General features: G+C 42.7%; 1 protein-coding gene across 2 annotated transcripts; it reads right to left on the bottom strand.

Moving 5' to 3' along the window:
• Nucleotides 1-607: 607 nt before the first annotated feature.
• On the bottom strand, nucleotides 608-11,035 carry znf281b (zinc finger protein 281b). 2 transcript variants are annotated; one of them, XM_080788587.1, is made up of 7 exons: nucleotides 10,903-11,035; nucleotides 7,068-7,612; nucleotides 6,786-6,890; nucleotides 6,250-6,373; nucleotides 5,049-5,132; nucleotides 3,905-4,023; nucleotides 608-3,592 (listed from the first exon to the last, which is right to left on the bottom strand). In XM_080788587.1, the coding sequence occupies exons 2-7, from the start codon at nucleotides 7,533-7,535 to the stop codon at nucleotides 1,949-1,951; spliced, it is 2,544 nt and encodes an 847-aa protein (XP_080644713.1). In that variant the 5' UTR covers nucleotides 7,536-7,612; nucleotides 10,903-11,035; the 3' UTR covers nucleotides 608-1,948. The 2 variants fall into 2 exon arrangements, with proteins under 2 accessions (XP_080644713.1, XP_080644714.1); XM_080788588.1 differs by lacking the exon at nucleotides 10,903-11,035 and adding an exon at nucleotides 10,234-10,358.
• Nucleotides 11,036-14,203: the final 3,168 nt, after the last annotated feature.

Raw genomic sequence — 14,203 nt, 5'->3', positions numbered from 1 at the left:
CTCACAGGAAATGAACTAAATTAAATATCAACCCTGGCTGCCGGGACAGAATGGCTTTAGCCACGGAAGACAAAGAAGGCCATTGTTTATTCTTGTGAGTGCAGGACTGCATTGGGGGGGGGGGGAGATATACCGCAACTTTTCAGAATGTATCACTGAAGTCATTCTGTGATTCGGACTTCTGTGGAGTTAAAAGTTTTTGTTTTTTTTCCTCTTTTCTTTAGGGGAGTGGAGGGGTTGTGGGGATAGTTGCAAAAACATCTGTTGCCAGGTTTTGTTGCGGCTAGTCAAGAATAAATAAAAGGGTTTGGGTATGCACCCAGCAGTCATTATTTTTCAACAGTGGGGTTAAAAACAAACAGTTCCAGCATATTAGCACCTCTCTCAAGACAACATAAATACAAAGAGGTACTCTCAAAACATTGTATAACAAAATTATGGCAAATCTTTGTACATCACCTGACAAACCGTCCCAAAAAATAAAAAAATAAGCAAACATCCATCTTTGCAACCACCCTTGAAATACCAACAAAATACATCTAAATGCCCACGGTCATGCCTAGTCAGCCCATGTCTAACCCACCCACCCATCCCACCCAGCCCGTTCACAGTTTTCTCCTCTTAAAAATAACAATAATCACTTTTGTCACATATGCGATTTGAAAGGGTTTGTTGTTGTATTCATTGAGTTGTTTTAGAAAGTGCTTGTTTGATTCCATTGACAAAAACAAAAGAGGAACAGTAATGGCATTAATATAATTATATATCTATAATAATTATAAATTATATAATCATATTATAAGAGTAGAAAAGCGGTGGGGAAAAGTATCATGAAGAGATTAGTAGATCAGGAAGGACTGGTGTCCGCTGCATTCTTACAGTATGCCAAATGTATTTAGTTGTATAGCGGCAGTACCAGAAAACTGTTGATCTACAAGCTCACAACACATGGCGAGGAACGGAGCTCGTATTTTTGGAGTGGGACACCACTGCACGACAGGCTTAAAGACAGACGCCTTCGGTATGCACGTACCATTGCCCTGAATGAGAAGTTTGGATTCACAATGTTTGCCATGGTCAAATCTGACACAGGGCCACTCGCAAGCACAACCACACAGAGTGCATGGTTAGGCAGGTTTCATTAACTTTTGAGCAGAAAGATTAAAATGTCCTGCCTTGGTGTACCAAACACTGTCGGTTAAGAACCACAACAAACCATATTACCTCAAGTATACAGTATATGTGTGGCCTTATGACAGAACATTTCAGCGGATATCTTCACATTGACAACAGTACCATAATCTCGACAAAGCTAAATGCAGTAGAAATAGAAACCGGAAGATCTTGTAACTCATCGTTTTGTTCTGAAGATAAAAAAAGAAAAAGAAAAAAAAAGCTTTGTTGCCACAAAGTACACCTGTAGAAAGTGTGCTCATTGCATCTCTTAATACAAAGTCTTATTACACAATTTTGCCTATTTCCTGAGATAATACGTTTCTTGTAACAGACAATATATACTTTTTTGCCATTTGAATTCTGGGCCTTTCCCTGCCACAAATGTCATTATTGAAATTAGCAACATCATTCATTATTATTTTACAACGGTATGATGATTGGTAAAACACAAGGGAGAGAGGAAAAAAATAAATCAAGCAAGTTTATAGCTACCCTCTAACTTGTTTAAATTACATTTAAATCTACGGTTTACGTTCATACCCACTACTCTAAACAGAAATCAAGAGACTGAATACATATTTAAAAAAAGAGAATATTTTAAAAAATTGCATTTGAGGTCTTGGAAGACCCTCCCTGGTAGAGTATTCATATCAACATTTAATGGCAGTGTTTAAAAAATGTGACCTCGCTACATGAACATAATTAAGATGGGTATAGGGACAGCATGGACAGTAATAGATCGGCCCCCAACTGGGCCCACCTCGTTTGACCCTTATCTGTAACTTTGGCTTGTCGGGGTTTTCGATCCTGTACTTACTGGCTCACTGACGTCAGCTAACAAACTGGTATACCCTGAGAATTCTGACACTGGAGTCCGTATTCGGTGGTCGACCTCCGCCCCAGGATCACTGTAGCTCAGAGGGGTGCGACGGCCCGACTTGAACTGCGAGCCAAAGGCCTGGGCGAAGTTCTCGATCTGGTACGAGGCCTCCTTGGGGTGGTCCAGCGGCAACAGATCTGGATAGTTGGAGCCATTAGCGGGTGCATTGCTTCCACTGGCCTTGGCCTGCTGTGCCTTAGGGCCATCTCCCTGGGCAGTCAGGTCCTGGGGAGGTAGGCTGAAGGCACCAGGGGAGTGCTGCTTCTCCAGCTGCTCGGTCAGCTCCTGAGATGGGGTGAGCTGCTGGTGGCTGGTATTTTCCATGCCCAGGTGGTAGCCTGGTTGGGAGGGAGAGCCCACTAGCATGCCATAGTGGGACTTGGAGGAAGAGGATGCGGACGTGGATGTGGTGACGATGGGCAGAGGAGAGGAGACGGCAGGCGGGTAGCCACACTCCAGCGGGGATGTAGTGTAGATATGCTTGTCAGAGAAGAGGGGGCCAGAGGGGCTGGAGCTGCTGCACAAGAGCTGGACAGGGAAGGGGCCACTGTGGCCCAAGCTTGGGAATGGTCCACTGTGGCTGGTGCGTTCCAGGGCCTGGAGCAGGAACTTTGAGTACTCGCTCATCACTGCCGTCTTATCGCCACCATTGGGCGAGTCATCTTCCAGCTCAGGTGTGACAGGCGCGGCTGGCTGAAGGTCGACGTGGTGTGGGTGGTCTGATAGGTCAAAGCTCACGTCATGGTGGTGCGATGCCTCGGCCTTGTGTGCATAATGGTCCAGCAGACTCTGCAGCACCTCGTCAGGGATGCCCGACTTGTCATGCTTGAGTTCCAGCGGCGACGAGTCCAGCATTGCCAACGTGGGCTCGGGTCCCAGAGAGCCCTGGATGACACTGCTGCCCTGCGGTGCCATATGCAACGAGACAGTCCCATAGTCATTGTTGGCTGCATGGAGGTAGCGCCGCTTCTTGACAAACTGCATTGCGTCATCATAGTTGCTGCTGGTGGTGGTGCTGGTGGTGGGGGGACCCTGCTTGGAGCCCCCAGAACCCTGGAGCAGTCCCATGTTGTCCAGGCCTGAACCTCCCACATGGTCCATGGAGCCAGGCTTCTGGGACAGCAGCTTCTGCCCATGGAGCGAGGTCGATGACTCTGCGCCATCTTCCAGGGAGAGGAGGCCCTTGTCCAGACCCTTGCGCCCAGCCTTTTTGAAGACGAGTTTGGGAGTGCGTCCATGCATGGTGGAGCCTGTCGGGTGCTCCATGTTGAAGTCCTGCAGGGCCATCGTCCCAGATGATGAGCCCCCTCCTGCCACCGCCGCAGCATTCTTCTTCCTCTTGCGCTCGCCACCCTCGCCGGTTTTAGACTTTGTCTTCTTGCGTCCAGAGGCAGCGGCGTTTCCCTGAGTGAGTGAATAGCTGCCATGGCCGAGCTCGGCCTCGCTAAGCTCCAGCATGCTGGGGTCCAGGCCCTTCCTTATGGCTTCTCCACAAGTCCGCTTGTGCTTCAGTAACCGGTCTGTTCTAGAGAAAAACTGAAAATATAGGCAGAGACAGAGAAGAGGGGAAGATTAGAAAGATGGGAGAATTTAGGTTAATTTCTTGGTGGTGTAATGACACAGTACTCATCTGAACACAACAGAGGAAAACATCTAAAATGTAAGTGTTACTTAAGAAAGAACCATATTTCGTTTTTAAATTACACATGAGACCCACACACACGAGAGACCATTTATTTATAAATGTCAAGGGCCAGTGGGCAGGTATAGAGCAACAGGGCTGTTGAATTGGTGGCACTTGAAAATGACAGCATATAATGTGATGTGATGTCACTTGATATTGCTTACCTGTTGGCATGTGTCGCATCGATATGGCTTCTCTCCACTATGAGTCCTTTTGTGCCGTTCCATGTGATACTTCTGAATAAAGCGCATGTTACACTCGTCACAGCTGAAAGGCTTCTCCCCTACAGAAAAAGGGACAGCAGACCATGTTAAGGCTGGAGATCACTTACACAATTCCAGAGATAAAATGTAGCTGCAAGCAGCGATAAGGCGGGACCAAGAAAGAAGACAATACACAATAAGAACAATGTGCACAAATAAGACTGACGAGCTGAGTTGACAGTACCCAGATTTGAACACACAACCATGTGGTCCGAAGGCAAGAGCTCTACTGAACTACAGAGACAATGAAGATTTCATGCAAATTGCTCAAAAAACCAGGCAGAAAATCAGTTAAGCATTTTTTAAACCGCTCAAAGTGGCAGAAGATCTGAGGGCAGAGCTTACTGATCAAAGTGACACATGTGTTCCCCATGAGTCAAGGAACAAGTAGAAACAAGTGCCATGACTTTTGGCCAAACAAGGCAAGAGTTATTATGCCTGTTCAAAGGTTTCATTTTCAAAACATTGCTATAGCGCCACCCTTTGGCCTATTGCACTAAGACTTCTTTCAGTGCTATTTGGCATGACCCTCTACCATACTGTAAAGTGTCATAAGCTAATTACGCTGCATGTAGGTATTAGGGGCAGAAGAAGAAGTTTCACAAAACAGCAATATTCATTGGCTCATAAAAACTTAATTTTTTGTCAGAACACAAAAGTTGTTCGGCATGAGGAGACACATGTGTATCAAAGTGTCATTGCCAACGGTTAATGAGATATGTCTAGTGAATATTCAAATATCAACATTTTGCTGTTGCAGTATTCTATCCCATCACATTCAGAAGTAACGTCTCATTGCCTGACTATCATGTTTTGGTCCCTCCATCCAAATTTGGCCACCTTCGCAGCTCTGAGAGGGCAGTCGAAACACAAACGCATTGCAGGAATCAATGAGTTAATACATTATTCAGTCCCTTGGTAGAAAAGTTCATTGACCGATTTGGTTGAAAGGGTCTGTATTTAAGGCATGATACCTTGCCCACTCGTCTTTGAAAAGTATCTGATTTATACCCAAAATGTAAAGTTCTGAAGCACAGGGACTTACCGCTATGGATCTTTTCATGCCGCTGCAGCAGGTACTTCTGAATGAAGCTCATGTTACACTGACTGCATCGGAAAGGCCTCTCACCTGTGCGATCAAGAGTACAAATCACACACTCACCACATTAATTAATCGTCAGCCTGACTAGAGCCCAGCATCACAGATGATGACCATGTACATCTGATAATGTATTTCAGATGTACACGGTATTTCAGATGTATTAAAAGCCAAATGCATCAATGTGTCACCCAGCACCTTTTTTCCATTGAGCTCAATTTTATTGATCTACTTGTAATGATATGAAGCTCAAATTTGGTCCTGACCAAGCGTACTTTTGGCTTTCACTAAAGTCATCTAATCTGGAACTAAGTTAGGTGGTAGCATTACAAAAAAAATCTAAATGGTATTAGGTCACCAGGCCTTGAGTTACATTTTAATGTACAGTCATATATGAAATTACTCTTTAGCAATTTAATATACAGTCATAGACTGACTCATTATTAAATGACTTTTTGGTAAATAAGAAAGCACCACCTTTTGAAAAGTCATAGTAATTGTACATAAGAAAATGCTGGGGTCCGGGTTTAGCAGACTATAAAAAGTTGTAATTGAGGAATTCAGATGGGATTGCATAGACGTGTGTCACATGTTACATTTATTAAGAGCAATTATGAAAAACCAAGGGAATGACTTGCGGCATCAAGCCGACCTCAAGTTCAAAGAGCCATGTGTATAATTCCCAGCAAAGGGATTGACTAATACGTCCTGAAATACATGACTCATAACTGACTCATCCCCTAGGTTCAGTCTTTGTCTGAATTTACACATGGTCTTTTTTATATAAGTCTGTCTTTGCTGCTGGAAACTATTCTGGCAGAAAACAATACCAATGATGGCGCATTAGGCTTAATATAACTTCTCCGTCCCATTCAGCAACAACCATTTCCTATTACTAAGGCTGCATCTTTCAATGTTACGAATCCGAGTTGTAACATGGCAATACCCCATTTAAAATATTGATTTGTTCAATATTGATATTGATTTGTTCTTTAGGACTGAAGTGCAACGCTATGTAAAAAATATGGGTCTCATTAATAAAGGTAATTAAAGCACATTTTCATCTGTGATGGCTAAGCTCAAACTCAATGCTGGGAAAATGGAAGCTGTGGCTGTGAATAGCCCATAGGCACCAAGAGCCTCTCACCTGTGTGTATTAGCACATGTCTACGCAGGTGGTACGAGCTGCGGAAAGCAGCATTGCAGTGCTCGCAGATGTGTGGTTTTGAGTTGGGAGACAGACAGGCCCCATCTGGATCCAACATCATGGCCTATAGGAGAATAATATACAAGTCTTGTCAGAATTTTTCCAAAAAGATTATCATTTTAATAACCATTTCACTTTTACCTACGTTCAGGCCAGGGTTGTATACTGTAATATACACATAATACACACAGCTTGTAGAAACATTGCAGTTACATTCTTGTACTTGTACAACTAAATCTAAAATTAGAAGTCTAAATAAAGTCCAGAGTAAAACTAGGAGTGAAAAGGGCAGCCTAGTCAAACCACTTAATGTTGAAAAACATAATTAGGTATAATATTATCAAATGCAAAACATTTCTGGGAAGTTGGAAAAGACATCATCACTGCTGAAAATTTTCAATTAAATGCTAGCATTGTCCAAAAATAATTTCTGGTGGAAATCTGTTGAGATCAGTTAAAATGGTTAAGGTTTAAACCTTTGCATCTCCACGTTTCCGCCGAGTTTTGCCCCCCTCTCCGTTGTTCTTCCGCCCTTTTCTACCCGATGCCTCTTTGGGATCTTTACCTGGTCTTCCAGACATCTGAGAACAAAAGGCAAAGTTTACCACAGATTAAGGACTAGTTACTACTTTGTCAACTGTGTGTTAATCATGAAAACATTAAATAAATACTAAGTTATCGTGTAGGACCATGACAAATGCAGAGCCTTAAAATACTACATGGATCAATGCACTTCTTAAAAGAATAACAGTAATTACCATAACAACAATTTCATTCATGTCCCTCATAGGTTCTCCAAGAGGCTGGACATTGCTGATGCTGAGGTCATGCAGGAGCATGTTCTGGTGGTTGTGGTGGTTGCCAAAGGACATTTCCAGCATATCGTTGCCACTTTTTCCAGCACCCCCTCCGGCACAGTGCACACCTACTCCACCACCTCCGCCGTAAAGGGGCATGCGGTAGTCCAGCTCACTCAGCCGCTCCTGCTTAATGCCCATGCCGTGGAGGAAGCCCCCCATGTTGCCCTGGTGTTCAGGGGGTGAATCTCGCTCCTTCTTCAGGATCATCTCCTGTGGCAGCTCACTCATGACGGACTGGGTGGCCAGTCGCGTGAAGCTGGTGACGGGCGGCAGGTGGCTGAACATCAGCATGCCTGGCGCAAAGTTGGGGTCCATGCCACCGTTGCGCAGAAACTCATTGCCTAGTTTGTCTTGGATAATACTCATGGTGGGGCTCTTACTTGGTGCAGGAGGGTGAGAGGGGTGGAACAAAAGACTAAAAAGAAATGCAGGGGAGGAATATCCTGAGAAGGAAGGGAGAATTTCTAAGTTTAGTACAAAGAGGGATAAAACAAAAACAGTAATTCAACAGCGAGCCACTTTTGCACTGGGCCCAAATGCTAAAAATAGCTTGAAGGAAAGAGAAAATGTATCTGCAGTAAGAGAATGTTATTTTTCTTTTAAAGGAAAGTTATCTGCTACCAACTAGATTAAGATAACCTAAATTGACAACTACTACTGTCTTATCACATAAAACACAGTGAAAGGGGACTAACAGTAAACGAATAAATATGCAGTTTTAGATTTGTCTGGTCTTACAAAGACTTTAGTCTTTGTTGACACATTGGATAAAGATTAAAGTAATACAACTATGCCAAAGGTTAACCTCCCAACTAGGTTACCTGTATGCTAGCTATAAATATTGAATTGGAGCCTGATAGTTATAACAGCAGGCATTGAAGAAATGTTACGTGTCCATGCATAGGTAATTATTACCTCACCAACTACTGCTAAACTAGGTAATACATTCGTCCTAGAAATAGCCTCAAGATTGGTATGGGACAGTTATCCAAATTCAGTTGAGTGCCATAACACTCAATTCTTGAGTGACCAAACAAACAGCATTATAATTATAAATGGCCCACTGGCCCGGATAGTACTCGGCCCAGTAAAATTATTATTATTATTAATTATTTAATAATTGTTATTCCGATTATTATTATTATTATGTTATTCCGATAAAAAGTGGCATTCCGAAGCACTGCCATTCCGACTCACTCAATACTTACCCTGTCTCTAACCCTAACTCTAACCTTAACCACCTTAGCTACGCAGTCGGAATGCCACTCTGTTACCCTCCGAGTCCAGGATATTTTCCTGTTGTACTTTGTAATGACTTTGTGAAATTGTCTGGTTACAATTACATTATAATAATGTTCTGTGAGCCCATCATTACGAGGGGCAATTCTTGACTGTTTTATTCAAAAGTAATGTTCCTGGGCCAGTAGCTACAATGACGGGGCCAGTGATCTTGAAAGGTCACTGGCCCAGAGGACCAGTGGCAAATCTCCCTTAATGTCTACCCCTGACAACATCATCAATACTTCTTTATTTATACAAACTGCTGTAAAGAGGTGATATAGGACTGCAAGATTGAGAGTCAAATTAAAAGACATAATTTGCCACATGCTCACACATGTACAGTATGTGCAGATATGTGTGGTGACACAAACAGAAAGTTAAAAAACAAAATACACACACCGCCATGGATACACTACACTTAAAGCATGATTAATAAAATAAGCTTAATTAACCTTTTGTCACCTGGCTTTTTATATAAAACATGCCCTTTTCGTCAGGGCTACCATGTATGGCTGACTTTAAGGGATTGACAAAGATATAAAAATATGCTCCAGGCCCCTACTTCAAGTACCCACTAGTTCACCAATGCCCACTTCGTAGATGTTCCCAGTTCACCAGTGCCCACTTTGTAAACGTGCCCAGTTCACCAGTGCCCACTTCCCAAAAGTGCCAAGATCACCTGTATCGGTATCCATCAATGAGGATTCCATGACGTCAAAACAATCTTTGGAAGAAAGAAATGTCAAACTTCTGCCTTTTCTAAATATAATGGGAAAAGCTCAATGAGTGATGCCTTTGAAATATTACATCCTCATCACGTGTTTGTCTACGACATTTTGTAATCACATGGGACTTGGATTGTAGCCAAACAAAGATCGTTTCTTTCATGTTACCCTTTAATGAAATTAATGTTACTGGTTTTACACACATGACTGTTTTTCTTCTTCGTCACGTTCCTTCCAAACACCAATCTCGTTTGTTGTGAGACCAAGATGAGAAACGGCTTGCGCTTTGGTTTAAGCCAAATTAAACGGTTCAATACACTCGCCTAAAACAAACCATATCTAGGTCAAATCTAATACGTGCGTTTCCAGTAAAATGATGCTGGATATATTACGATATCCTAGCAGGACGTGCATCACGGTTACGTGTGGGAATGGGAATGTATTGTTTTAAGTGTCGACTCCTGTCGACCATTTGGCTACTAGGCGACATAGAATTTTCAAAAGCGGGCGAGCTTTTGTGATGCATAGTAGTAACGTTACTTAGCCAGCTAGTTAGCATAGCAAGCTAGCCTGAATGAGACGAAATCAATGCATTCCCATTCTGCGTCCTTGGTCCAAAACAATCGGCTACGGCTACGATCCCGCAAAACCACTCGGTAGTTCATAATCATACTAATACGTAATACCGTGTCACTATATTTCATACTATTGCCGTTTCCTTTCCAGACCAGCGTTATTATTGTATGGATATCAGTATCTGCCTTAACGCGAACGTCTGGTGTTCATTTGAAGGGCTCCTCTGAACAATAACACTGTACCGATAAAAAACAAAACCGTGGGGGTTCCATTTAAAACAATTAAGTACAACTTCAAAAAACCAAAACAATAACTGAACCGATTCGTATAGCTTTCAAGACAATTCAACGACAACACACACGAGCTTTGATGAGACTCGTGAAATCAAATCTGCCTGCTTGCTCTATTTATTGACGTTATAATTATAGCGCGGTCGGTTTTACACTGGGCTCCATTTATCGAGGTTATTATGTTAAACTCACCGATACATCACCGTTCCGTTTAGACTTCGGCGTTGCGTTTACATCCCGACGTTGTTGTTGCTTTAGCACCCCAAAAATACAGCTTTTTAAGATCCCTGACGGACCGCTTGTGTTTATAAAGGCTAATTACACCAATACACACCGTCGGGCGAGACACCCATTCGCTCGATTCAACACAAATACATAAATATATGCATTTCCACTTGTTTTCCCAGTTGGTTATTTTAAAAAAAAATGGGGGGGGGGGGGGGCAGAGAAAGGTTTGTATTAATTTAAAGCTCCCTCCGTAACAACAATCAAAGCTGCCCTGCTGCCACGAGCTAGTTGCTCGTTAGCCTGCTGTTAGCTTCTAGCTACTCCAACTGAAAAACCCCGCATTACAGCCACGTTTATACCCCTCGGTACGGCGGTGTTGCTTGGCCGGGGAGAGAAAGAAATAACAGATCTCCAAGCTATCGACGCGTCGCAGTGCGGCGCGTCAATTGCTTGGAGGTCTGTTCTTTTTTTCCCCGACCGGGCCGAGCGACCGCTCGTGCGACAGTCAGAAACAATGATGCTTGGCTTTTTTGGGGGGTTTGAGTTTGCGTCTCCTCTCCGCTTCGCTGTTTAAAAACTCGACACGTTCCGACCATAAACCGGGAATAAACGTGACTTTCATTCGCCACTCACCTGCACATGGCCGCAGTTGATCTCAATTGTGCGTGTTTTTGTCTTCCCTCGCTCGCCGCTTTAAAGGGGTTTCTTTTTTATTGCCAAAACATTGTTCTCCTCCGGCGGTCGCTGCTTCCTTCCATCTTGTCCTGGCGCGGGGAATTGTGGGTAATGATAGCGGACGGGTCGTGAGAGGAGACAGGCGCAGGCTTGCTGCAGTGTGTGTGTAGGCTACTGTAGTAGGCTATTGGGTCGGGGGTGTGTGTGTGCGCGCGCGCGCGACAGTGCGTGTGTGAGTGAGAGCATTCTCTCTGTGTGTGTGTGTGTGTGTGTGTGTGTGTGTGTGTGTGTGTGTGTGTATATATATATATATATATATATATATATATATATATATATATATATATATATATATACACACACAGTATTGTTTTTAACTCGTAGCAATGGATAGCCCTACTCCAGCAGTAAAAGTAGCAGATGAGATGGCCATACAGGGCAAAGAAGTACCAAAGACACAATATAAATATCTAAAACGTAAATGGCCCATATAACTTGAATACAAAAGTATATGAGCATCACAATTTATTTACGGTGCCAAAGTGCACAATTTTTGTCTATGAGATGTGAAGTGGAAAAGGCTAGATAATATATTGAAAAATGCTAATACTGTACTAAAAATAAAGTAATTGTACTTAAGTACAGCACTGTGAGTCTGTGTGTGTGTGTGTGTGTGTGTGTGTGTGTGTGTGTGTGTGTGTGTGTGTGTGTGTGTGTGTGTGTGTGTGTGTGCGAGAGACGGACAGACAGACAGACAGACAGACAGACAGACAGACAGACAGACAGACAGACAGACAGACAGACAGACAGACAGACAGACAGACAGACTAGACACAATAGTCTGACTAGACACAATAACACAAACATTCAGACTTACCAGGCAGTCACTCGTGATGTAGCCTCGGAAACCCAGACGTTTTTATTTACTTATGATGGGCTATTTAGTCAGTCCTGGTGAAGAAAAACAGTCATTCACACCTTCTGTCAACTGTCATCCATTCACTCGCAGGCTCGCTGATTTGAATGTGTGAAATCCAGTGAATCATGAAGTGAGTGGTGCACTACTTAATTAGCATTGAAATGCCCCAGTCTGCATATCAGTACACCAGGTGTGCATTTTAGTACTACGTTTCAACAACAACACAACACAAGGCGGGTTCCTTCCTATACTGTGAGTTCTCAAAGGATAAATGTTTAATTTCTGTTACTGTGTAACACAGTAACAGTTTTTGTATTGACTTGTCCATTCTGCATACTGTGAAATAAAAATGTCAAACTCCCCTCAATGACTTTCTTGATTGTAGGAAAGTATGAGTTGATACTTGATGATACTATAGTATCAATTTACAATTTTACAATTTAGGCATTTAGCAGACACTTAATCCACAGCGATTTACAGTAAGCAAGAACAAAAAAAACATGGTACATCATTATACATTAAAATAGTCATCATGAATCATAACAGTGGAATATCTATATGAAACTATGCATATGCTATATAGACAGTGCTATGTCTACATCAAAATGCTATGTGAGTTAGATAAGTTGAGCCTTTTCATACGTCTGTAAGGTCGTCAGGGCCAGGGCAAGTACAGTGCTACGGGCCATGATGGAGTCTGAAGAGGTGGGTTTTCAGACTACGGCGGAAGATTGGGAGTGAGTCTGCAGTTCTGATTGTAATGGGAAGTGCATTCCATAGTTTTGGAGCCAATAAGTGGTTGGATAAGTTGAGCATACGCCTGTAAGGTCGTCGGGCTAGGCAAATGCTACGGGCTAAGATGGAGTCTGAAGAGGTCGGTTTTTAGACTATGGCGGAGGATTGGGAGTGAGTCTGCAGACTCTGCACTGCAGTTCTGATTGCAATGTATGCAAGTATCATATTTGTTGTGTTCAGAGATGGGAGGAAAAAGGTGTTCAGTAAACCGGTCATCACCCAGCCAGCAGCAGGAGTAGGCTTCTTTCCCTGTGAGCAGAACTAGAAAAGCATATTATGGCATGATACAGTTTACTGTACAAGGGTTGCAATGCGGTTTTGAAGGAGGCTATAGGGAGTCACACTTTTTACTGGCTGATCCACATTTTGGTGGCATAATGGTTCATTGAGTATCTTAAAGACCAGGCCCATTGCTGTACACTGTCCTACCCTGAGCCCTCAGACCCTGATCCTAACATAATGGGTTAGGTGAGATCAGTTTGTTTTGAGAGGTCTCAAGTTTTGCAACACTGCAACTGCATGCATTGTCAAAATAACATTGGATGAGTACTCTCCAGCTATACTGCTATACTGATCAACGAGTAGATCCTTTGGTTCACTTTCTAGACTACTTTTGTTGCCATTTTTTCACTGGAAAGATTATTCTCAAAAATACAACCCATTATTCTGCTTTCTTTTTTGATAACATTGATTGTCACCAACTATATGACCGTAAAGTCTGTGGCTTATACTGACAATAATTTTGGGCCCAAAAAGAATGGATTCCGTTTTGCCCATGCAGGTGTAATCACTACTAATCGCAGCTGTGTATCAGCGTGGTGATTTTACAGAGATAAGGGTTTTTCAACCTACAATTTGTCCTGGTCTGACCAGGAGTACTGAGTCATCCGCGAACAAATTGCAGTCACATGCTGATGTCATGTCGTTAGGAACAGTAAAGGCCCTAGTATGCTTTCTTGAGGAACACCACAGCTCACTGGGAGGCTCACAGGGTTCCGTTCACATCCACCACCTGTTCTCCCCCCTGCAGATGAGATTTCATCAAGCTCATGCATGCACTATGAAAACCAATTGCAACTTTCAACTCATCAATCAGTATAGAGTGAAGGTGGACCCTCTTGTAAACAAGTGCAATGCTTTATTGGGTCGTCCACTCACAGTTAACAGTCTTTGTATTGAGTTGAGCTTGAAATGTACTGTAATTCTGAAAACTGCTAATAAATATGGTATTTCAATCAATCAATCAATTTACAGTGTAGTTTATGTACTAATCTCTCTATGAAAAAATAGGGCGGAAGTTGTCTTGCCGGGTCTAAATTATTTCCTTTTTTATACAGATGGGTTACTCTGGCTAGTTTGAAATCTTGTGGGTTGATAGAGAGGTTTGTTATATTGGCAATGATTGGAGCAATAGAGGTGGCTGCGTCTCTGAGAAATTTGGAGGGGATATATTGTCGGTGGAGTTGTTTGATTGTTGTTTTTAAACACATCATTATTTGTTACCATGGTGAGTTTAAAAATTTCCTTTGTAACCAAAAGGAAAAT

This window comes from Protomyctophum bolini (genome assembly GCF_963924005.1).
Source record: "Protomyctophum bolini genome assembly, chromosome: 18".
NCBI classification, from domain to species: domain Eukaryota; kingdom Metazoa; phylum Chordata; class Actinopteri; order Myctophiformes; family Myctophidae; genus Protomyctophum; species Protomyctophum bolini.
Note: the sequence above shows the minus strand (reverse complement) of the source record. Positions and strands in the feature narration are given on the sequence as shown.

Excerpts from the sequence above, each read along its gene's own strand:
- znf281b (XM_080788587.1), bottom strand. The coding sequence starts at position 7,535 with ATGAGTATTATCCAAGACAAACTAGGCAATGAGTTTCTGCGCAACGGT. Across the intron at positions 6,891-7,067 it reads TGAATGAAATTGTTGTTATG|ATGTCTGGAAGACCAGGTAA; the intron begins GTAATTACTGTT and ends TTTTGTTCTCAG. Across the intron at positions 6,374-6,785 it reads GGAAACGTGGAGATGCAAAG|GCCATGATGTTGGATCCAGA; the intron begins GTTTAAACCTTA and ends ATTCTCCTATAG.